The 24,885-nt window shown below is 25.9% G+C and overlaps 3 protein-coding genes, 1 long non-coding RNA gene and 1 pseudogene across 7 annotated transcripts in view; 3 read left to right on the top strand and 2 right to left on the bottom strand.

Moving 5' to 3' along the window:
* Positions 1 to 324: 324 nt before the first annotated feature.
* Positions 325 to 1,554, bottom strand: LOC132917849 (uncharacterized). The gene is made up of 3 exons (XR_009660346.1): positions 1,179 to 1,554; positions 983 to 1,104; positions 325 to 908 (listed from the first exon to the last, which is right to left on the bottom strand). It is a non-coding gene; the product is annotated as an uncharacterized LOC132917849 (long non-coding RNA).
* Positions 1,555 to 9,204: 7,650 nt separating this feature from the next.
* Positions 9,205 to 9,798, top strand: LOC132931874 (ubiquitin-related modifier 1). Its single transcript, XM_060997938.1, has 2 exons — positions 9,205 to 9,377; positions 9,449 to 9,798. Exon 2 carries the CDS (start codon positions 9,463 to 9,465, stop codon positions 9,772 to 9,774), a length of 312 nt encoding a protein of 103 aa, XP_060853921.1. The 5' UTR covers positions 9,205 to 9,377; positions 9,449 to 9,462; the 3' UTR covers positions 9,775 to 9,798.
* On the bottom strand, positions 9,792 to 14,958 carry LOC132931873 (nuclear pore complex protein Nup50). 4 transcript variants are annotated; one of them, XM_060997935.1, is made up of 4 exons: positions 14,722 to 14,958; positions 14,503 to 14,551; positions 12,246 to 12,814; positions 9,792 to 10,969 (listed from the first exon to the last, which is right to left on the bottom strand). In XM_060997935.1, the coding sequence occupies exons 3-4, from the start codon at positions 12,802 to 12,804 to the stop codon at positions 9,957 to 9,959; spliced, it is 1,572 nt and encodes a 523-aa protein (XP_060853918.1). In that variant the 5' UTR covers positions 12,805 to 12,814; positions 14,503 to 14,551; positions 14,722 to 14,958; the 3' UTR covers positions 9,792 to 9,956. The 4 variants fall into 4 exon arrangements, with proteins under 4 accessions (XP_060853918.1, XP_060853916.1, XP_060853919.1 ...); XM_060997933.1 differs by lacking the exon at positions 14,503 to 14,551 and having other exon boundaries at positions 14,592 to 14,958; XM_060997936.1 differs by lacking the exon at positions 14,503 to 14,551.
* A 2,772-nt stretch (positions 14,959 to 17,730) lies between these two features.
* The window catches only part of LOC132918582 (intermembrane lipid transfer protein Vps13), a 28,735-nt gene continuing 21,580 nt past the window's right edge, over positions 17,731 to 24,885 (top strand). The window contains exons 1-8 of the mRNA XM_060979892.1: positions 17,731 to 17,889; positions 17,971 to 18,129; positions 20,020 to 20,106; positions 20,189 to 20,389; positions 22,389 to 22,624; positions 23,925 to 24,063; positions 24,158 to 24,277; positions 24,358 to 24,484. Coding sequence (XP_060835875.1) covers positions 18,030 to 18,129; positions 20,020 to 20,106; positions 20,189 to 20,389; positions 22,389 to 22,624; positions 23,925 to 24,063; positions 24,158 to 24,277; positions 24,358 to 24,484 — 1,010 coding nt within the window. The 5' untranslated portion in view covers positions 17,731 to 17,889; positions 17,971 to 18,029. The remainder of the gene's footprint in view (positions 17,890 to 17,970; positions 18,130 to 20,019; positions 20,107 to 20,188; positions 20,390 to 22,388; positions 22,625 to 23,924; positions 24,064 to 24,157; positions 24,278 to 24,357; positions 24,485 to 24,885) is intronic.
* LOC132918583 (uncharacterized) lies at positions 20,396 to 22,186 on the top strand (annotated as a pseudogene).

Here is a 24,885-nt window from a genome sequence, read left to right as displayed (position 1 = left end):
GGTGACTATACTTATTTACAAGCATTGTATGGCCACTTATTCCTTTAATGTTAAATTTATATTAGACTTATTTATAAGTTTATAATATTTCTCGTTTCTTGATATAAATAATTATTTAATTGGTATTTAATAAAAAAAAAATGTATGCAAAGTAACTATAAGATAAGAATAACAGTGTTAGGTAATTTTCCACACCACCTTTATTATTAAACGACGTACAATAACATTGTCCGTATTGTTTAATAACTTTATGAGGTATTACACGAGGCGCGTTTTTTTTATTGTGGTGTCCCCAGTAGGCCTAATCCACATCGTAAGCGAGAACGCATTATATGCAAGGGCGTATTTAGGTAGGGGTTTTGGGTCCAGTTGTCCAGAACGGCGAATTTCGTACTTTATGAGTACTGGCGCAGTGACGTCAATAATTAATAATTTTCACAACAAATGTGTGCCATTGCCATAGAGGTATAAAATACTATATAGTATTTATATAACATGGTATTCTATGGTATTAACAGTTTCACCATTGCGCGGCGTAGAAGTTTTTTAATTTTTTTTAATGGGGAGGGAGGCTGCAAAATATGTGTTGCCCTTATCATAAAATTCCTAAATACGCCACTGATCATATGAATGCATTCAAATAATAAAAAAAATATACAATAACTTAAACTATGTGGATATTAATAATACTATATAATATAAAACGGGTAATGTGTATAATATATGTGTGTTGCCGGCCGGCGTAGTCAATGTGTTGGATGAGTGGATGAGAGATGAGCGCTAATGCGTAAAGGGGGGACAACTAAATTAAGATGAGCTTCTTTTTGATGCTGCCAATCTTCCTCCGGGTTGAAACGAAGCCGAGTGCCGACACATTTCCCATCAGCTTTGTGACAAATTCTTCTTCACTAATAAATATTATATAATTATATATAGTATACTGTACCTACTACGATTCTAAAAGTTATAATATGATACGAACAAATCCTTTGGACAGTTGATTATCAGTTGAATTTCTTTTTGCTGCTGCTAGACGTCCTCCGTGTTGAAATACAGCCGAGTGCTGACACATTTTCCATCAGTTTTGTGACAAATTCTTCTTCACTATTAAATATTATATATTTATATATAGTATACTGTACCTACTACGATTCTAAAAATTATAATATAATACAAACCAATCCTTTGGACAGTTGACATTATGATGACCTTCTTATTGATGCTGCCAATCTTCCTCTGGGTTGAAACGAAGCCGAGTGCTGACACATTTTCCTTCAGCTCAATGACAAATTCTCCGTCGGTGGGTAGTCCATGATCCAGCCAAATATTCGGTTCCTATAAAACTTCAACTAATGTGCTGATTAAATGTAATTTAAATTTATAGTAAAATGTTATTGTTTAAGAAATCTATGTTGGTGTTCTTTTATTTTTGAATTTGAATTAATTTGAAATTTTATATTCATAATTTATCAGTTAAAAATGTAAACATGAAATAAAAAGATTATAGTATATTGTAGTTTAACTTTCTGTTCGGTGGCCACCTTTTTAATTCCTCACTCTCTTTTATAAGAAAGTTAAACAGCACAATAACTATAAAAAAATATAAATTTAAACATACACAATGACGAACTAGCTTTGTGATAAGAAAAAAAAAATTGAAAAAATTAGTAATTTATCAACGTATTATTAAAATAAAAAGAACACCTAAAACCGTAGTACAGTATATTATTTGAAAAAAAACCATAAAAATTAAATATAATTTAAGTAAATATTCATAATATACTGTAGTACTGTTCAAAAAATTATATTATTAAACAAACACAGCCTTGCGACATTTATTTTTGTTATTCAGATGTGCTTCTTAATGATACTGCCAATCGTCCTCCGGGTTGACATTATACAATGATATAGCGTAATTATTTCAGTTTTTTTGTTTTTCCGATATTATGGCAAGATCTGAAATTTTTTGTTTTATTTTACTATTTACTACCCAAATTAGACCAATTATTATAATATTTATTTTTGGTGTAAAGTTTGACAAGCTACATTTTTTCCGAAAACATTGCATTTATCATAATTATTATTATAATATTGTATAAATAATAAATATAATTTATACCGTATTATATTCTTGTTATATACTTTTGAGTTAATAGGTACAACCCTTTCGTAAAATAATTTGAATAAATAATATCTTAAGATTAATCTACGTATGTAAAAAATGTCATTGTGTACGTATAGTATAACATGTACAAAAAACTTTTATGTCCCTACAAATAATGTTTTAAATAATAACAAAATATCGTAAATATACATAATTTCAAAATATTTTGAAAAAATACTATTTGTAAGAAATACTCTCATAAGAATTTAATTAATGTTTTAAGTATCTAAGATTATTCGTTTTTGAACTATAACAAAATATAAAAATTATTTGAGAAAAAATATTTATTTTTAGGGTGGGTGTATAATAAACATTTAATAAGTTATAGGTATAATACTGAACTTCAAATAGTCATAAAAAATAATGTGACTTTCCGGTAAACATATTATTTTTGTTTTAGGTTCAAAAAAACTAATGAGAATTAGTATATTAAATTTGTATATAAAAAGATAATATTATATAAATATCTGATGAAAAAATAATTTGAAAATTGTATAGATTTAAACAAAATTTTGATTTTAAACGTTTATAAAAATATAATATCGTGACTATACATTTTTTATTGCAGTAATTTAGTGACTGATGAGGAACATTGTATTAAATTTTAAATCATATTTGCTATCAATAATTTATATCGGCTTAAAAAAAAAAAAATTAATTATTTAAAATTGTTAAAATGTTTTTATAATTATACAATGTATAGGAAATCGTAATGTAGACAGATGGTAAAATTTTCAACATTCTATGATTAGAATTTTTGAACTAAAACTTATTAAATTAATTAATTTTGTCGAAATTATACAAGTATATAGCGTAATGATTCCAGTTTTTCCGATATTATGACAAGATCTAAAATTTTTTATGTTATTTTACTATTAACCACCCAAAGTACTAAATATATCATATTTGCTACAAGAATTCATAACAGATAAAAAAAAAAACTAAATAATTTTAAAATTTATATAGATTCATTGCTACGTCCAGCCTCCAAGGTATAATTGACGAATTTATTTTATTCTTGGCTATTTTTTAACTTTAAACTTTTAGAACTCTCATGCCATATTCACAAATTAAAAACAGTTTGCAAGCCAGACAAAAATAAAAATTTTATATTCTTAAATTATTTACTATGAAAAAAATATTATCTAGAACTTTAAAATAATAAAATATTAAAAAAAAGATTTCATCGTTTAAGAATTTAAAACGGGTCGTATACAATAACCCGCCGGTTGCCGGATATCGGAAATAAAATATAGTTCTAAGTAATCGGGGTGGCAGCTTATACAAGTCAATAAATATTTATTTAAAGTATAAAAATTAAATTTATTACTACCCTAAAATTATAGGAAAATTAACCTACGTAAGTATCCTTCGACGCTTTTCGGCGAAATCAAGCTGTGTCATATTAAAGTTCAAAGTGCACAGCCACCTAAGAAATATCTAGTTTATTTCTTCATTTGTCTTCTTTACGCTTCGGAATGAAATCATTGAAATTTTTTATGAAAATGAGAGTACTTGTCATGTACTGAAGGCTGTTGTTTGACGACTGTTCAATAAAATTTTTAGAATTGTTAATCGTCTTCTACAAATGACAACGATTGTCGTTTGCCATGGATGTCGGATGATAAATATTATAATTTTTTTTTTTTATAGTACTCTGTGATTTTATAGGATTTATTATTATATTTTAGCTCTTTGACATACGTAAAATTGAAACATATAAACTAGACCAAATCTTTATAGATATTGCAAAGTATTAATATTTTATTCTAATGAAGATGATAACAAATTATTTAATTTAATCTATGAAAATAGTGAATTAAATAAAAATAATTATATTTTTAAGTATTTAAAAAAAAGAATTATGATCTATATCTTTATGTTTCTAAGTTATTATTTCTACATTATTTTGATTCTAATCACGTGCAGTGTTTTAACTTATCTTACTTATCTATTACATTAGATGCAATTACCTCTGTCTGTAGATATTGTGTCTGAAGACACCTATCATAATAGAAAAAATTCATACATTTCGTTTATTGTGATTTCTTGTAACAAATAGTACCTAGTCACTAGTCAATGCTTTAGTTAATCAATTTACTTTTTAAACTTAAAATCAAATATATTCATTTTTATGAAAAATCCGCTACCCGGATGATGTAATCGATGTAGACGCATATTTTATTAATTTATTTATAAATTATATAATATTGAACTTCAAACAGTCATAATATAAGTTTCCAGTGAGCATTTTATTTTTGTTTTTGCATTAAAAAAACTAATGAGAATTCCTATAAAACATTTTAAAATTGTAGATATAAAAAGAAAATATTTATATGAATACTAATGAAAAAAATAATTTGAACATTTAAAAAATTTTAAAAATTTGTAATAATAAAAAAATAAAGAACATTGTTTATATATATATATAGTTTGAAAATATTTTTAAAATAATAACATAAATAAGAAATACTCTCATAAAAAATTAGTTAAGACTTTAAGTTATCGGTGTATAAGATTATTTGTTTTTAAACTATGTATAGTATTATAGTCTATAACACAATATAAAAATCGTTTTACAAGAAATAGTTTTTTTTGGGGATGAAAAATTAATACTCAATAAGTCATAAAATATTGAACTTCAGTCGTAAAAAATAATGTGACTTTCCAATAAACCTTTTATATTTGTTATATTTAAAAGAGCTAATGAGAATTACTATATCAAATTTGTATATAAAAAGACAATATTATATATGTATATAAATATCTGATGAAAAAATAATTTGAAAATTGTATAGATTTAAAAAAAATTTTGATTTTAAACGTTTAAAAAAATATAATATCGTGACTATACATTTTTTATTGCAGTAATTTAGTGACTGATGAGGAACATTGTATTAAATTTTAAATCATATTTGCTATCAATAATTTATATCGGCTTAAAAAAAAAAAAAAATTAATTATTTCAAATTGTTAAAATGTTTTTATAATTATACAATGTATAGGAAATCATAATGTAGATAGTTGGTAAAATTTTCAACATTCTATGATTAGAATTTTTGAACTAAAACTTATTAAATTAATTAATTTTGTCGAAATTATACAAGTATATATATAGCGTAATGATTCCAGTTTTTCCGATATTATGACAAGATCTGAAATTTTTTATTTTATTTTACTACTAACCACCCAAAGTACTAAATATATCATATTTGCTACAAGAATTCATAACAGATAGAAAATTTTAAAATCAATATACATTCATTGTGCTACGTCCAGGATCCAAGGTATAATTGACGAATTTATTTTATTCTTGGCTATTTTTTAACTTTAACCTTTTAGAACTCTCATGCCATATTCACAAATTAAAAACAGTTTGCGGACCAGACAAAAATAAAAATTGTATATTCTTAAATAATTTACTATGAAAAAAAATATTATCTAGAACTTTAAAATAATAAAATATTAAAAAAAAGATTTCATCGTTTAAGAATTTAAAACGGGTCGTATACAATAACCCGCCGGTTACCGGCTATCGGAAATAAAATATAGGTCTAAGTAATCGGGGTGGCAGCTTATACAAGTCAATAAATATTTATTTAAAGTATAAAAACTAAATTTATTACTACCCTAAAATTATAGAAAAATTAACCTACGTCAGTATCCTTCGACGCTTTTCGACGAAATCAAGCTGTGCCATATTAAAGTTCAAACGTGCACATCAGCCACCGAAGAAACAGCTAGCTCTTATTTCTTCATTCGTCTTCTTTGCCCTTCAGAATGAAATTATTGAAATTTTTTATGAAAATGAGAGCACTTGTCATGTACTGTTTGACGACTGTTCAATAAAATATTAGAATGGTTAATCGTCTTCTACAAATGACGACGATTGATGTTTGCATGGATGACAAATATTATAATAATATGATAGATCATATGGTTTTTTTATAGAACTCTTTGTGATATTATAGGATTCATTTTTATATTTCAGCTGTATTGCATACGAAACTTTTGGTATCTAATTAATTTCATACGTAAAACCATAATAATTGTATATCCTGAATTTTTTTTTAAATTATAATTTTATTATTTCAATAGTTGTTTGGTAAAATTTCTCACCAACAAATAAGACCATCTTCGACCAGCATAATTTTACATTGTACACAATGTATTAATGCATTGTACATTGAAAATTGAATTCAAATTGTACAAATTCGTTATAGTGACATACTTAACCTAGTCTACATGTAGTGTTGTAGTCACCTACTATAGTAGCTATACAGCAGTTTACGGGTTAGCTGTACTAAATGATTAATAATTTTAAAAATATTTAAAAGTTGAATCATTCAATTAATATTACAGACTAAATAGTTAATAGATTATGATCTACATATAATAAAGAAGGACTTACAAAATCAATAAAATTAATTTCTAAATACAAGTAGTTATTCACATTCGACTCGTTATATACACATGTGACTATATCATTCTCGTTTCGGTACCGTCCTGTTTAGGAATAATACATACCTACTCATACTATTTATATAGGTTCTAATAATATGTTCAGATAATTTGCGATATTAATATATATATTATATATATATATATATAATAGATGCATCTATTTATGGTATTATGCTATTGTTATTTTATCCTATAAGTGTATAGTTAAAATATTTTGAAAATTATTATATGTATAAGAAATGCAAACATTAACATTTGTTGAAATTTTCAAATAACTACAGTTATTCGTTTTTAAATTACTACAAAAAAAACAAAAATCGGTTGAGCATAAATAGTTTTCACAGAAATGAATATCTAAATATGTCATCAAAATTCAAAATTCAGACAATTATAAAAAAATATTAATGCGTCTTTTCAGAAAACTTTTTATTTTTGTTAGGGATAAAAAAAACTTATATTAGTCAAGTACTCGGCCAGTTAAAAATGAAAAATGCTATTTATACAGTTAATATAAATTTAAATTATTATATAAAATGGGTCTGGTAATATACTAATATGACGATTATGTATTTTTGGTTTCACGTATTTTATGCATCGGGAATAAAATATGCATACGTATACGTCACCCGGTGTGTAGCAGATTGTCTGGTGCAATAAATATGTATTTATTTTATGTCTAAAAAAGTAAATTAAAGCTCCAAAATTATAGAAAATCAAACTCACGTAAACATCGATTTTTTTTGTGAAACTTAGTTGTGTCGTATTTAATGTCCATACGTTCAGTAACCACATCGCCGACCCAGGAACACCTTTCCTCGTCCGTCTTTACCACGTTTTGAATTGAAGATATTGAGATATTTCATAAAAATAAGCTGAACAGAACGGCATATGTGTGTAAAATATTATATATATTAAAGTACGGTTTAACGATTTGTACGTCAATTTTTTTCTCCGTTAAAATTATTACAAGCGTCAATCGTCTCCGACGAATAGCGAAGATTGATGATTACCATAGATTATAGATTAATATGATAGATCCATATCCATAGATTATATACTGTATTATTATGTTGTAATATTATTATTAGCCAGACATTTAAATTTATTCGGGAGTCTGCCGTTCGAGAGACTCAATTGTGTACTTATACAAATTTTATATGCTCGACAAGGCGGATGGCGGGGTAGATTGTATAGATGTTGTTCAGGACATTGAGACTAGACTCCTTCAAAGTTTCTGCCATTGGCATCGCATAAATTAGTAATTAGTTGTTGTTATCGATATTTTTCACCCGTATTATTATTGAATGACACCCGTCTTCTCATTATTAATGTAAAAATATTATAATATTATCAATAATCAATATTAATATCGAAAACCATCATAATTATTTTCCAAATAGACAAAAATATTAAATTATAGGTACTACAATTTTCTTCAAACTTTTTATTGCTTTACTACCTTTTTTTATGGTGAGATCGCCATCTCAAAAACCCCTGACGAGCCGCCACTGCAGGTGGTAATAAATTTATGGCATAAACAGCTTAAAACTAATCTACATAATATTTTGAATACTTCTCTGTTAGTGTTAATAATAATACACGAATTGGTGTCTTTAAATAATATTTTTGTTATAACTTAAAACAAAATAGATTATAATCGTTATTTTTCGTTAAAATATACAGTTTTGTCAATATTAAAATTTGGTATATGTACTAACAGTAGCGCCGAACACGGGTATGAACTGGGGAAAATTCCCCAGAAATATTTATGGGTGGGCGGGTGATAATCAGAAATAGTTTGTTATGCAGTATCTGGTATGTATATAGTTAGAAATAAATATAGTACCATTCAAACGTAACTAACTAAACATTTTTTTAGTAGGTGGGTCTAACACCAGCATTTTTTTCCCATAACATGGAATATAGATCGGCGCCACTGGACTTACGACTAATCTTTGAAACTGGGAGTGAGAATATGAATTAAGTTAAAACTTTTAAGCAATAATAATTATATAATAGTAGCTATAGTTAAATAGTTGTACTAATAGTTATAATAGTTATATAGGTACTATTCTGATTAATATAAAAAAAACATAAGATGGTGACCAAACATGAGTTATGGCTATTTTAACTGAGAAGTGAAATGTTCAGTAAATTCAGTTACTACATTTTAATTTTTTATTAGATGTATAAACGAAACCTAACATTATGGAAGCTTTATTTATGAAATAATTTATGCGTGTATTATTAAAACATTAGGTTATAATAGAAAATATTTTTTGTCTATTAAACAAAAATTATATGGATTATGCTAGATAACAACTGTGAACTGTTAAACTAGTGTTACTACGATGTAATAACGTAAAAGCATTTAAATACATTGATAATTAAAAATTAATAATACTAATTACAAAATTGATTAATTTGTAAAATCCTTATGATTATTTTAATCTCGCGTCAATTGGATCCTCTTGCGTCAGTTAGTCACCGGGATCTAGCTGTCGAGGGATCTAGGTGACCGTTCACCGTCCCGGCGTAGATCCAATCATGCTTTGAGTATATTATAATGTTGTCTTATTCTGTGACTGTGATAATAATTTATTTATACTATCATCAATTGACAATTATTTAAATCTTACGTTTTTAAATTAATAATTGCATTGCTTATTTACTATTTAACCTGTTTGCCGCAATACTGTTTTACAAACTTACAATAAAATATAAATACAACTTAATCCGGTATCTACAGGTAACAGTAGTCGATATTATATTAAATTTTCATTTTCACATATTTTTAATGTTAAAATATTTTTTGTCTAGATTTTTAGAACATAATGGAAAAAGGACTGAGTATAACTACTGAATTTACAAGTGGACTTCAAATTCTGTTTAATAATATAAAGAAACATAAAGTGCTGTTACCAGAAATGGAAAAGCCTTGGACACTGGGATTGCTCTTATTCTGGATTAAAGACAACATATTGGTCGACAAAGATAAATGTGATTTGTTTATGAAGGGCAACACCGTAAGACCGGGCATCATTGTAGCCATTAATGACCAAGATTGGGAACTCTTGGGTGATTTAAAATATCAAATTAAGAATAACGACAATATAACATTTATATCTACATTACACGGTGGTTAATAATTAAAACATTAAAGTATATTATTTATTGTTTATTTAATATGAATGAAACCTACTTACATCAATACCTCTTGCACAATATTAGGTATCTTTTATTTATCTATAATAATCTGGGAAAAACATTCAAAATATATAAATATGAAAATCAATTATTTTGTAATCAAAAACTTAAAATGGCAGAACTACTTTTTTAATGTGGTTAGTTCTTTTTCAAACGAATCGGTGATTTCTGAATCCTTGAATTTGAATAGAATTGTTTGTGGTTTGGTACTTTTTGTAGGATCAAGAATACATGTTAACTGAACATTTTTTGCATTACGTTTAGTAAAATTAACAGATTCATTCAGTAACGTATTTACCATAATAGTTCCCAAGGCATTATCGTTCCTCATAATTAATTGTAGTTTTTTATCTACTGGTATTAAATACAATTGACCAATTCCGAGTTCTTCATATTTACCTTCTTTAAAACAAAATAATTTACTCTTAGATTCAAAAATTGCATTTTTCTCTTTAACGGGTGTAAACTTCACAGTTGGTGGTTGATCCTCATCTTCTTCTTTTGAGTTTAGAATTTCAGTCTTCAATTTTTCAGGAGAAAATGTTAAGGTAGGTGATTTTGATCCAAAACTAAAGAGTGGCTTGACATCATTTTGTTCTGAAGATTTAAATGAAAATGACGGTAGAGTACTTCCAAAATTAAATGGAGGCTTTGTGTTTAATGTTTTGCATACAGTAGGTTTATCTACAGAAGGTTGTTTTTTATCAATAAATTTAAATTCAGGAGACTTGCTAGTAAATTTAAATTCAGGAGACTTGTTAGTAAATTTAAATTCAGGAGACTTGCTAGTAGCAGAAGTTGATAATGACCGATTGTTTAATTTGAAATCACCAAATTTTAATCCATTAGTGCCTTTCACTGTATTCTTTGATTCTTCTGAAGAAAATATTTGAGATTTTGTTTCTACATTTTTTTCTTTTATTTGTTCTTTAGCCGTTTTATCGAGTTTCAAAATATTTGTATTTGGTTCTTTGACATTAGCATCTTGGCTTTTATTACCAAAACTAGGCCAATTACCAAGTGGGCTAGTAAAACTAGTTTCACTTTTTTGAACATTGACAGAATTATTTTTGACTTCATCAGAATTCTTTGAACGTGTTATTTTACTTTCCTTTACTGATATTTGAGGAGAAACTGAAACATTTTATTAAAAACCTATATTAAAATGTAATCAATTGTTTAAATTAAAGCTTAAAACTCTATGGGAGATGATCTCAACTTCTCAAAATAGTGGACCAGGTGTGAATTACTCTTCAGTATATATAAAACATCTACATCATAGGAATCTAATAAAATTTGACTTGTGTTAGTCGGTAAAAATTTATGGAAAGAAAAAATACTAACAGGAGTTTACTTTAGGTTATTTCAATTTTATATTATTGTAACTGTTAAGAGCATAGAAAATAAACATATAAAACTAGATAGCTACAGTTACAAACAGTAACTATACCACACAATACTATTAAAACCAGCAGCCTCATACCAACAAGCCAATGATTACAATTGTATTATATAAATATTTTACATTTATGCATAGGCATCAATTAAGATATTTTGTAAACACTGCTCTTATATTGCTATACTTCTCACATTCTTTTAAGAATGTTATAGACAGTTGTTGGTTATCTAATTGTTTCATACATCTATGGTTAAGAATTGATGGCAAACAAACTGGCAGTCTGTGTCATTTTTTTTAATTCTATACTCTATGATCTATAAAGTTAAGAAGACATCGTGGAAGTGACAAGTTTTGTGATTAAGCAACATCTGTTTGTTGACTTGACCAGTGGCATAGTTATGGGGGGTTGGGGTTGGATGATGGGGTACATCCTACTGAAGCTATATATCAGAGGTAACCAATATGAATATGTTTGCGATCCACATGGGTTAAATATAATGATACCAAAAACCAACATTTTTATAAATCTATACTAAAATAATTAAAATTCATAATAAGTAAATTTTAATTCTATAAATAAAACCCAAGCCTTAAGGTGGCCACCTCTGTTATATATTATTATTAAAGATAAAGAGTATAAGTATATACCAATATTGTATGATTTTTATTTTTATCAGAACTAGATATAGAATTTTATACTACAAACTTCAAATCAATCTAATAATGACAAAAATTCTTAACATCCCAATTAATACTTATGCTTCTATCTAAACTGTACATCAAAGTTGAATTATTTATTAAAATTGTTTTAATATATTCTACATTAAATACATTCAAAAATGAATTTCACCAATACTCAGCAAAAATTGGTAACTATGCATTTTTGATAAATCTTAAAATGTACTATTTATTTATAAATTATTTTATAAATGATAAGTTATCATAGATAACTTAATTTAAATGTTTAACATAACTTTAGAATTCAAAATATAAATATTAAAATATGCAAACCTTTAGTAGAAGTCATTGATGAATCAGGAGTATTTGTTTTAAAATTAGAAAGATCAACAAATTTGCTCATTTGTTTTTCATAGTCTTTTAGTGAAGGTGTTAACACACAATATGGATTTTTTTCCACAGCATTTGTAATAAATTTAACAAATGCTTTGTTAAGTTTCATCACCTTAACATGATTAACAACTGGTGGAGTTGAGCTTTTGGAACTGTTGCTTTCAGAAAATGTTAAGCTACTGGACGTAGTCAATGAATTAATTGTTGATGCTGATGGATGATTTCCACTCTCACTGGGTGTGTTATTAGATTTTGACAAAAAGGAAAATGCTTGCTTAGAATTAAAATTATTAGACAAACTGTTGAAACCAGAAAATCCAGAAAATATTGGTTTTAGTTCACCAGATTCATCTCTTTGTAATGTTCTTTTAGCTCTTTTCAAAATTCGGTTTTTCAATACAGAATTATCTGCTACCTGGAATGTTCCCGGGTCTACTTTTTCTTCTTCCTCGTCCCAATTGTCTTTAGTTAGTTCATTACCTGCTCTGCGCTTACTCATGTTGACAAATCTATAAAACAAAAATACCAGTTAAAATTATAACTCAATAATAAACCAAATAACAAAGATAAATATTGAATTTAAACTTATAGTGACAATTATGATAAAGTTACTATTGCATTTGATACATGTAAAGTAGCAAAGATTTTAAATTAAACTAAAATTCATTCAAAATTTCAAGAAGCTAACTTTATTATGATATAACAATCAACAACAAATAAATAAAAATATTACGCAATAATGAGTAGATTTTGTATGGAATGAACCCTGTATTCAATTTTCAAACTTTTTGATTGAATGAAATATTTTTTATCAATATTTGTAGATAAACATTTTATAAATATTGGTTAAAAAATTCTGATTTTTCTTAATTTTATTTATTGTTTTATCCATTTATTTTTAAAAATACTGTTTTTAATTTTGATATTCAAAACCATCATCAAAGTTGAAAATTAAAACATTTTTTCAACTACTTTTTGTGTATACAATCACAAAAAACAAGCACATATCATTGTAAAATCAATATATTTATTGCTCTACTCAGAATCTAAAACAAATGGTTATTCAGATACTTGACATTCAACCAATGAATGCCAAATAAGTCAAATAGGTAGTTAGATATAATATTATTGGATCAAATTATGAAAATAGAAAATCAGAAGGAAATATCAATGTTTAATTAAATTTCTTTAATATACCAACATAGTAACAAATTGTACAAATACTAGCACTTTATTGATATTAACAGTTAAATGCTTATGAGATAAGAGAAATAATATTTAAACTAAAGATCAAGATGAATGTCCAATTAAGTTGAAACTCTCAGTTCTCACTTTGGAACTTTAAATAATAGTTTTTTAATTGTTTTTATAGATAACAGAAAAACAAGAATAAAATAATTAAAAATTTACTATATAATCGTAATGGCAAACACTCCAAGAAAATTAGTTTGATTATGACGAAATACTTTAAATATTTCAGTTTCAAATTATTATTTTAAAAATATATCACATAGCAAGTTTGGTCTAAAAACATCAATTATACCTGTAAAAATAAAAACAAATAAATAAGAATACCTAACTAACGTCCTAGTTAATTATACATTTGTATTTTTATAATACAATAAATATATTATACATCTATAATGGCGTCTAAGGTTTTTTATTCAATATAAATTATAAATATATCATCTACATAATGAAGGGTGAATAAGCAAGGGAAATGAAATAGCTTGATAAATTTTGATTAACCATCCAGTATCTAGTATAATAATTATTAATTTAAAATAACATGGTTCAACAAATAAAATAACAATATAGAATCAACAAATAGAAATTAAACTCATACAATTAATAAATTTACTAAAATGTATACATAACAATTGTTATTATTAATTAAAACTATTAAACATGTATATAAGATTGGTACTTTGGATATTCCAGAAAAAAGTTTTGAACAAAGTATTTAAACACTTCAATATACCACTATAAGTACATGATATGTTTAGACATTTTTTAATCAAATTTATTTATTTTTATTGTTGTTTATTTGAAAATTTACAATCTATACATGCGAGAGTACAATGAGTAAATGAGTGGAGTATATTATATAATATGACTAATATGAGGTGGGGAAAATGAAAACATTGAGTAGAAATTTCACATTAGAAAATTTATTTAATAGACTGCTGAATCTCACCTTTTTGTTGTAGAACTAAAGTTATTTCAATTCACTCAAATCTTATTCACTTAAAAAAAAAAAAAATGTAGAATTGATGTAATACTTACACTTAATGTTGTAACACTGAATAATAACCGTTAATTTATGAATGTGAAAAATAAGATGCAACTAATTATACTAACTAAGTAGTCACTGATAAGTGGCAATTTAAATAACTAAAGATGTTATACAATGTACCTAAATACATGAACAATTAGTCTCTCTAATCTGGTAGTCACTCGTCAGTAGTTCTACAAACTACAGAAACAGAAGCTATAATTCTACAAGAAGTCTCCAGCCTCTACTCCCCAGTCAGCAATCATAACTTGTCACAAAATTAATAAAATAACGAATGCCTGATAAGAAAAACAACGGGCTCTAGATTCGGAATGGCGGATTATCGATTATTGGTTATGGCTGTCCATGTTTATTTTCAATTATTATACACGATGTAGATACTACATCGTGTTATTATGGTTAATCTAGCCACAGGCCGTGGACCAGACCAGTGTGGCCCTATTAAAAAAATCTAAAGTACTTCCTAGTTACCATGGTTATCTAACCGTGATATATAATCGTGGTTATCAAAATTTCAAGATGTTTATATGATCTAAGGTAAAATAGCACAGGTTATTCTGTGAAAGTAGCTTGTTGCATTTTACATTGATGGCGGGAAAACATTAGAGATAAGATATCGTAACCGAGAAACTAAAGAAACGGGATGACCGATATGTATATATAAACTATGGAGCTTGAGTGATTGAGACTTGAGAATCGAGACTCGAGAGTTATTAATTTATCATGATTCATGAGTTCATGACTGATGACTGAGCAATAATCATTTTTCAAATACACAATTAAATTCTTCTATAGTTGAGGCAGGATTAGCTTAGCCACTTTGAGAAGAATGAATAATGATTACCTAATAAGATAGTTTTTGTTTAAAAATCCAATTTCGTCAAAATTATAGAACTTAAATATTTATAAAAAATTGTTAATTATATGTATTTTCGATATTTTTAGAACCATGTTAGAGCAACTTATGTAGAATGTTGTGTTATGTAGTAGGTACATTCCCAAGCGTTAGTAATAATAATAAACTGAACATTTTATGACATTTTAACTATATCCTTACTCCTTGGTTCCTTCCAAATTTGGAAACTTAGACAAAATGTCGTATTTCGGCTTTTGTCCGGACAAACCTAGTTGTGACCAACCTCATGTGGGTCAAACCGTCTTAACACTTAACTAAACTACCTACACGTCCTACACTAATATTAAATATAAATAGTGACTTATCGTATAATTTTATTACGATTACACATCTACACGTATCTTGTTAATTTATCGTTATTGGGGCCGGGAACCAACAATAATAGGCGCATAGCTCGGTTATCGTTGTACTTCGTACGCACTACGGCTATACTACATACTGTTATATATACTACACACCACGGTTTTAGAAGATCTTCTAAAGTTCTAAGACCGTGCTATGCAGTATGCACCGACCAACTTGTGTGTTTGTGTGTGAATGTATATGATGTATGTATATAACACTCAACAGGAATGGGCAGGAATGCAGGATCGCCGAGCAAATCCTGTGAGTGGCGAGTGCTAATGTGTCGTGTGTGTATAGTGTATGTAAGTATGTAGTATGTGTGTATACGTGTGTGTTTGTAGATTTAAATCTAGGGACATACAGGCAACTCAATAAAAATAAGGGTAATAATTCAATGATGTTATTTTTTGTTTAATTTTATTAACTCGTTATATTATGTATAGGTACAACAACCCCCATATGAAGTAATTTTTAGAAAATGTTAACCTTGGATTAAAAATGTAATTTTTACCCAATGATATAATATACAATGTAAATGACGAAAATGTTTTACTACAATTTGTAGAAAATTAAAATAAAGATGAAATGAATGAACAAAAAGTTAAAAGAACACGGGAGAAAGCTATATTGATAAATTAGTAGCGCAAGCGAAAACAATGAAATCAATGAGTGAAAATCAATTTCCACCTCTAACAGTCGAAACGACTAAAAATGACAGTGCTTTGTATTGAAAGACGAAAAGTTGATGCAAATAACGTGTTATATTATTACCATTGATTATAAATTTAATAGGTACTAGTATATATATATATATACGAGTAGTATATTATAATATTTATAATCAATGGTAATACTGTCTACTGACGATGGATTCTATAAAATAGGAACAAAAAATGGAATTTTGACATTTTTTCATCACTATATTACCTACCTATATGCCAAAAACCAGATATTTCAGTGCAAGGAACTATTAAATTACTATATTATATCAATGATGTATCAAATGTCCGAATATCGAAATAACATGACTGAGTATTCGAAATCCATTAATCGGAAAACTAGGATTTATTTTTTATTCTTGTAAAACTAAATGCACTACAAGAAGCTGTAAATATAAACAACAAAATATTTTGTGTGGTTCCAATATATGTCTAGCAACAAATAAACAATATTATATTTTTACAATTAAATGTACTACATTTTTAATTCTTTAAATTAACATTATACAAGTACCTATAATATTATTAAATTTTTATTATTATTTAAGCATATTTATTATTTACTATTTAGTTAGGTATATTTATTTTATATTTATTTTATAATTATTTATATTTAATATTAGCGTAGCCGTGTAGGTATGGGGTTTTGCTCTTACGATAAAAGGCACAATAGTGTATACTGTATGCATAATAAAGTTTTGCCTAAATGAGGTTGGTCATAAGCACAACTAGGTTTGGCCGAGCAACGGAGCAAAAGCCGAAAAATGACCTTTTAACCGAAGGGTGATGGCACTTCTAAGATTTGCCATCGGACTAAGGATATAATATAACTTGATCCGTGGGTTTACCCGATTTATTAGATATATATTAATCTTATTTAGTTGATTAGTTCGTGCTTCTAGCGTGATCAGTGTGATGATCTATTCTATAGTGGTACAACCAAGTAAATACAGATCATAGATTCATAGATGTTTAAAAATTAAAAATACTATATTATATAGAAGTAGATATTATACAAATTGAATTATAATATTCTGTGATTCTGTCTTAATTGCAAACTAAGGTTGGTAAAATTGCTATTAAATATTGTTACTAACTGATAAAAACTTGTTTTATTTTTATCAACCGTTATCTCTTATATTATTAATTTAATAATTTGTCTATAGTGAATAATTGTGAATAGTGAATCGTAGAAGGTAGATCTAAATTTCTATGATTAATGATTATGTCATCAAACATCAAACTTGCATTTATATTGTAGTTATATCTATTTAATGTGTATTTACTTTTATTCTATGTGATTCTAATGTAAGTAAAACCAATTAATTTTACATATGTCTTGTTTATTGTATTATGTGGATGTTTAAGTACTGTTTCTGTTTTATTTAGCAACAATGTGTTATACAATATTTGATTTTATTCTATAATATCAAGATTCATCAGCAATTATGGTGTTTGAATCTTTGGTGGCTGATGTGCTCAACAGGTTCATTGGTGAATATGTTGAGAATTTAGATAGTTCTCAGCTGAATATTGGAATATGGGGTGGTAAGTATAAATAATTACAATTCTTTTATGTTGAGTACCAACATTTTTTTTTTGTATAGCCCTTAAAATATTTTTGTGGCTAGTTTATTATTTAGTCTGTTTTGATTTGATGTAACATATTTTTTTAAATTGCCTTATAAATTAAAAAGTAAAAGTAAAGGATCTTATTTAATTAATATTTGATTTAAAATTGTATTATTTTTATTTTAGTATTTTGGTTGAAGCACTATTGCTAATATTTCACTCATTATTTTATATGTAGCTACTATCTATATAATTTTAAAAATTATAAGATTGATTTTTTCTAATTTTTTTCATATTATATTTTTATTACTGGTTTATAAATATATAAAACAATATATTGATTATTGAGTTTAAATATTTGTATATATATAACTATCATTATATATTAGCAATTCAACATTTTTAATTATTTCTATGAATGAAGAGTATTGTTTTTTTTTCTGATGAATGAATATTTTTATATGATAATTATGTTAGTCATTTTTAAAGCCGAAGATATATCAATAGATTTGTATTTTGTGCCTTTTATTAAACAAGTTTTGTTTATTAGTTACAGTATTATTTGATTGTCATTAAATAATTTAATTTTAAGATTTTTAAAATCTTCTGAAAATAAAATATACTTTTAAAAAACAGTCCATAATTATAAAATGTAACTGTCTGGTTACTTTTTTTTTTCACTACATCATATAAATAAATTAATATCAAGCTTATATTATATTAGATTTAAACTTTTACAGTTAGTATATTTTAATTGTAATAAAAAAATAAAATAAATTATGTTTTTTAAATTTAACTATACTAATACTGAAATAATGATAGATAACTTCATAAATTATATCCTGTTAAGTGTATAAAATAATATTATACTTTGGTTAAACATTTATGAGAACTACCTAATATAATTGCTAATTATTTGTTTAATAAAAATAGTTTTTTGTATTTTATTTCACTTTTGACCTTGATAATCTGTTTTAATTAATGTTAGTTATTAAAACATGATTTTTAAATAAGACACACAAGTTTAAAATAAAAGAATGTTGTGTTTATTACATTTATTTAGTAAGCATTTCAGTCACACCTATATTATTATATTATATTTTATTAATTTATTATTATTGTTGTTGTAAATAATAGTGCATTTCATAATAATTGAAATATGTTGATAATTTTTAAAAAATATTTAGTATTTAAGATTATGTTGAATATTATCAATAAAAACCAATTATGTTTTTTATTTGCTCCTTAAATAGTTATCTTATCTGTATAAGAATTATTTTTTTTAAATCTAATTAGGTATGTCGTATGTGTTTATAGTTTTTACTATCATATACCATAGAGGTCTAAACTAAATTATTATCTTAATGTTTCATTCAATATTTCAAATCCATAATTTAAATCTGAGGGCTAAGATGAGTTATCTTGAGAAAAGGGTCTATTTTTTTTAATGTATACTAAGTATACAATATTATTATATAATACTAAGTATACATAAATTATTGAAATTAGTAGCCTTCATGGCTAAAATGCACTTAACCACCCCATGCAAATTTTTCAATTTTTTTTTTTGGAACTTACTTATATTAACTGTTTAAGAACAATGGTTCAATCAGAATTTGTCAGTCAGTCTTAGTTTTGAAGTTATTTGGATGTTAGCAATTTTGAGTTTTTTACGCGTGAGCGCAACACTACGTTTATCATGTCTTTTGTTAGACTGTTAAATTCTAAACTAAGTAATAGGTTCTGTTTAGATGTACACAATAATTTTCAGAATAGTTGCAATTATTTAATAATGTATATTATGTATAATTTCAATCCCTTGAATATTATCAAATGTAATAAATTGTAATGAATTTTTGTTTCTAGGAGATGTTGTTTTAAGAGATCTTAAACTAAAAGAAACATGTTTAGACAATTTAGACCTTCCAATCAGAACTATTTATGGACATCTAGGTAAACTTAAATGCTTTTAGTTATATTAAATTCTATTTTTATTTATTACTTATACATGTTGGTGTTATTGTTTGTTATATAGGAAAGTTGGTTTTAAAAATACCATGGAAAAATCTATATAGTGGTTCAGTAGAAGCATCCATTGACAGTCTTTTTTTACTTGTTGTTCCAACACAAGATGTTACTTATGATGTGGAAAAAGAAGAAAAGAACAAACAAACTGCAAAGCAAAATGAAATTTCAAGAATAGAAAATATTAAGTTGTTGGATCAACAAAAAAATAGTATGTGCAACTATAATATTAACTAAAAAATATAGTTTTTTTTGCATACATACTATTAAATTATAAATTCTGAAAACATCTTTTTTAAGTATTATAAAAGCAACATTAAATTGTTTATAAAATTTATATATTTAAAATATATTTTATTCCTTCTCTATGTACTTTCTGTAAGACTAAATGAATTAAATTTAACTTTTATTTTAGTTCCTTAGCAAAGTGACAATTGTATTACATTGTTTTAGTAACTCCTAGTACTTATGAAAATAATCAGGGAAAACAACAAATTAATTATGAAAACCCTAGAATATTTACTCAATACCGTTTAACATATTTGTTTTTAATTTTTTTTTTATAAAAATTTATTACGGTGGCGACTTCAAGTTTCCACTATATATTCAAAAATTAATTTTCTAGACATGATTTATAATGTTTAAATACTTGCTAACTTGTTGTGGTATTTAGACAGTTAAGAGGACATGTGTTGTCTCTGACTTGTACATGTACGACATAGTAAATTTTCGTTCACCAGTTTCAATAGTGTTCTTTTAATATTAATATTAGAGTGAATTTATCAAACTTTTAGGTAAGAACATTATTTGTGTTCCCTCGTTGGTTTTTTATGATATTTTAATTTTTAGGTGATTATGAGTATGAAAAATACTTGAAAATGCTCATAATTCATTTAAAAATTAAAATATCGTAAAAAACCAACATTAATTTAATATGGCACTAGAAAGAGTAGTGAGAGATATGCATGACACCCGAGAAATGGATTTAAATGGTGACAGGACACTGTTAATATATGCTGATGACATTGTCATTCTTGGGGACTCTCAAATCAAAGTAGAAGAAAGTACAAATAAATAAATTAAGTCTAGTAAAAGAATGGGCCTCAATATAAACGAGAGCAAGACTAAGTTTATGATCATGAGTAGGCGTCTAAGGATTTTACAGAATCTCACCGTTGATGGATATACATTTGAACAAGTAGAAGATTTTAAATACTTGGGAATCAATTTGAAGAATATGAATGATATGCATAACAAAATAAGATTGAGGCTAAATGCGGCAAATCGTGGATATTATGTAAAGAGCAAATTATTCCGTTCTAAGCTTCTTTCCAGAAATACTAAGAGAAAGCTATATATTTCCTATTTACGACCCATAGTAATGTATGGTTGCGAAACATGGTAAACCACTAAAGGGGACGAGATTAAGTTATTAGCATTTGAAAGAAAGGTTATTAGAAGAATATTTGGTCCCATATATAATATGGAAACAGGGCAGTATGAAAGGAGAACTAATACAGATATTATTATTAACGGACCAAATATTCAAAAATATTTAGTCTCGAAGAGACTGGAATGGACCGGACACATATGGCAATATAAGGACAGTCTAATGAGACAAGTTTTGGTATCTAAACTAAATAAAACATGTCTCAGAGAAAGACCACGTTAGCGTTGGCTAGATTGGGTAAAGAAAGATTTAATTTAAGTAGATGAAACAGCAAGAACTGAGGATGCGGACAACAGAGACTGATGGAGGGGTTTGGTAGAAGCAGCGAAAGTCTTTAATGGTCTGTAGAAGCTAAAAAAAAAAAAATTGATAATAGGTCAATTCACTCTAATATTAAAACTAAAAGCACACTATTGAAACTGGTGAACGAAAATTTACTATGTCGTACGTGTGTAAGAACGAAACAACACATGTGGGTGAGACGTCCTCATAAAGTTTTTGATTTTTTAAATGTTTTCCAATTTATGTATGATAAATTTAGTTTAAATGCTATTAAAATTCTATAATATTCCCTTTTAATTCAAAAATATGAATCATTTTTCTAAATTCATTTATTTGTATAATGATGCATGATTAAATTTCATAGTTCATAACATTATTTATTAATATCTTATTAGATAATTAGTTAGTCTTGAAATGTATGTTACTTGTTAATTAGATATATTTAATAGATTAATATTATTGTAAAACAATTTTTTAGAAATGGATCAAGATAATGTAAAAGATTCCTTTGTTGAAAAGTTGGCTACTCAGATTGTCAGAAATGTGCAAATCAATATTAAAACAATCCATATAAGATATGAAGATCGAGTAACATTCCCTAATCATCCATTTTCTTTTGGATGTACATTATATGATATAACATCTCATTCAACTGATTCAAATTGGAATAGATTTATTGATAAAGGTCAAGATCCCTTAGCAATGATCTTTAAGGTAGATACATTTTAAGAAGTAAAATTTAAATAAGTTATGATAGAATGTATTTTGATACTGTTTTATAAATTTGTAAATACATTAAATTTTTTTATGATATAGGTATTAAAGTATTAAAACATTAGGGCTTTAACCAGTGACAAACCTATGGTTTTTTTTTTTTAAAGGAAGGGTACATATAAATTATAAACTATATTTAAAGAGAAAATGTGTACTCTTCCTTAGTGACTATTATTAAATATTCAAAAATTAGCATCATATTTTGTAGTTAATAGGTAGGGTTACCTTACTGCAGACAACAGCTAGTGTTTAGAAAGTTAATTTGTGATTAATAAAGAAATTAAAATGTTTTTTAAGTAATAGAAATTAAACAAACACGAGAAATTGATCCTCTTTTTCTAATTTATTTTTATTACTAAGAGGAAGCCAATTTTCTATTTGTTTCCAACTTTCAAGCTTAATGTAGCAAATAAACAATATGTATTTATATTATTTTATATATAATGTAATATATTCATAGGTGTATCTAAACCTCATTCACAGGTCGTGCACAACTGTGCTGTATTCTGAGGAGTGTCTGAGGGGGTTATAGACCCCCTCTAAAAAAAAATTAGAGTTTGGGGATATGGCACCAACATTTTGAAATAAGCTTTTCATCTAATGACAATGATATCAATTTTTCATTTTTTATTAGGAATAAATAACTAATATGAAATTGTATGTAATGTTTCAAACTTTGCAGGTCGTGCCTGTGTATAACAGTCACGATCCATAGACACACCGATGAATATAATATATAATTTATTTAGTTTCATTATTTTTATAATGAAATTAATGATTTATTATCATATATAAAAACATTATTTTTGTTTGCTAAAATATTTTTTCAATATTTTAACTTAAAAGTGAGTTATACATTTTTCAGTGTAAAACAACTTACTCTGAAAACAAAGATAATGTAAACTTTAAATTTGACAATAGATTGATTATTTACTCTTATAATAAAACTAGCGAAACTATACGTAAACTATTAAATATAAGTTTATAATGTTACGCCATTCCAAGACGAGAAGGGTATGGGATTTTCGTAGTTTTTTTTTCAATAAACTAATAAACTGTTAATTATATCCACAACTCTTGTCTTACCCTTATAATTAAATGGTCATAAAAATGTATATTATATATTTACAAGGTTGTACAGGTATAATTACTGTACCATTGTCATTTTTTAGGTATTTCCCCTTAATGCTGTAGTTTTATAATTGAAAGGTTAGTAATTTTTTAAATGACATTTATTTAGATTATATCTATGGAAGGATATGCTGTTTATTGGAATTCTAAAGGTAATTTATTTACTGAACAACCAAGAGAAACGTACAACGATTCTTTCATAAATGGAATACCAAAGAAAGATGTTCTTCCTGATGGTTATGAATATTGTAAGTTATAATAAAAATATTTATTTATAGTTGTAATAGTTGTTTAATTATTAATTATTAATTAGTAATGAAAAATATAACTTTTTTATTTTAGTGTTGGGTCCAATTAACGCTAAAGCTAAAATGAAAATGAATCCAAAACCAGAATTAGATGGTAGTGATTACACAATACCAAAATATTCTATTTATATTGATATGGAAAGTTTAAACATAAGTAAATACAATATTTACAGAAACACAATACATTTTTATTTAAAATTAAAGTTATTAACACAGTAATATTTTATGATTTAGGAATCAGTAAAACTCAATATCAACATTTAATTATGGCTGCTGAATCTTTAGATCGCTTAACTAAAGCAATGCCTTATAGAAAATACCGACCATCACTTAAAGAATATAAAGGAAACTATAAAGAATGGTAATAACAATTGTTGTTAATATTTATTATTTAATGTACAAAGTATAAAAATACTTTTCATTGAAAGGTAACACAAAATAAATATTTATGTATATACTAGAACTGGGTGATTTTATCGAATAAAACTCATAAACATTTTTGGAAAAAAAAATTTTACATAACTTTAGGTCATTACCATTTGTAATTTACAAAACAGTGTTTTTGAAATAAGAAGTGCCTATCAATAAAAGAATCATTTAGTAGGTATATAATATAAAACATGTTTATGTTAAAAATATTATATTATAACAACAACTATTAAGATTTATGACTTGTGTAATTATTTTTTATTTTTATCTTAAAATAATGTTAATATGACTAGTTGTACAACTCATAACTTTGAAATTTTAATTTTAAATTAA

The sequence above is a fragment of the Rhopalosiphum padi genome, chromosome 1 (genome assembly GCF_020882245.1).
Source record: "Rhopalosiphum padi isolate XX-2018 chromosome 1, ASM2088224v1, whole genome shotgun sequence".
Taxonomy (NCBI): Eukaryota; Metazoa; Arthropoda; class Insecta; order Hemiptera; family Aphididae; genus Rhopalosiphum; species Rhopalosiphum padi.
The sequence above is the reverse complement of the archived record's forward strand: the minus strand, read 5'-3'. Positions and strand labels throughout refer to the sequence as shown.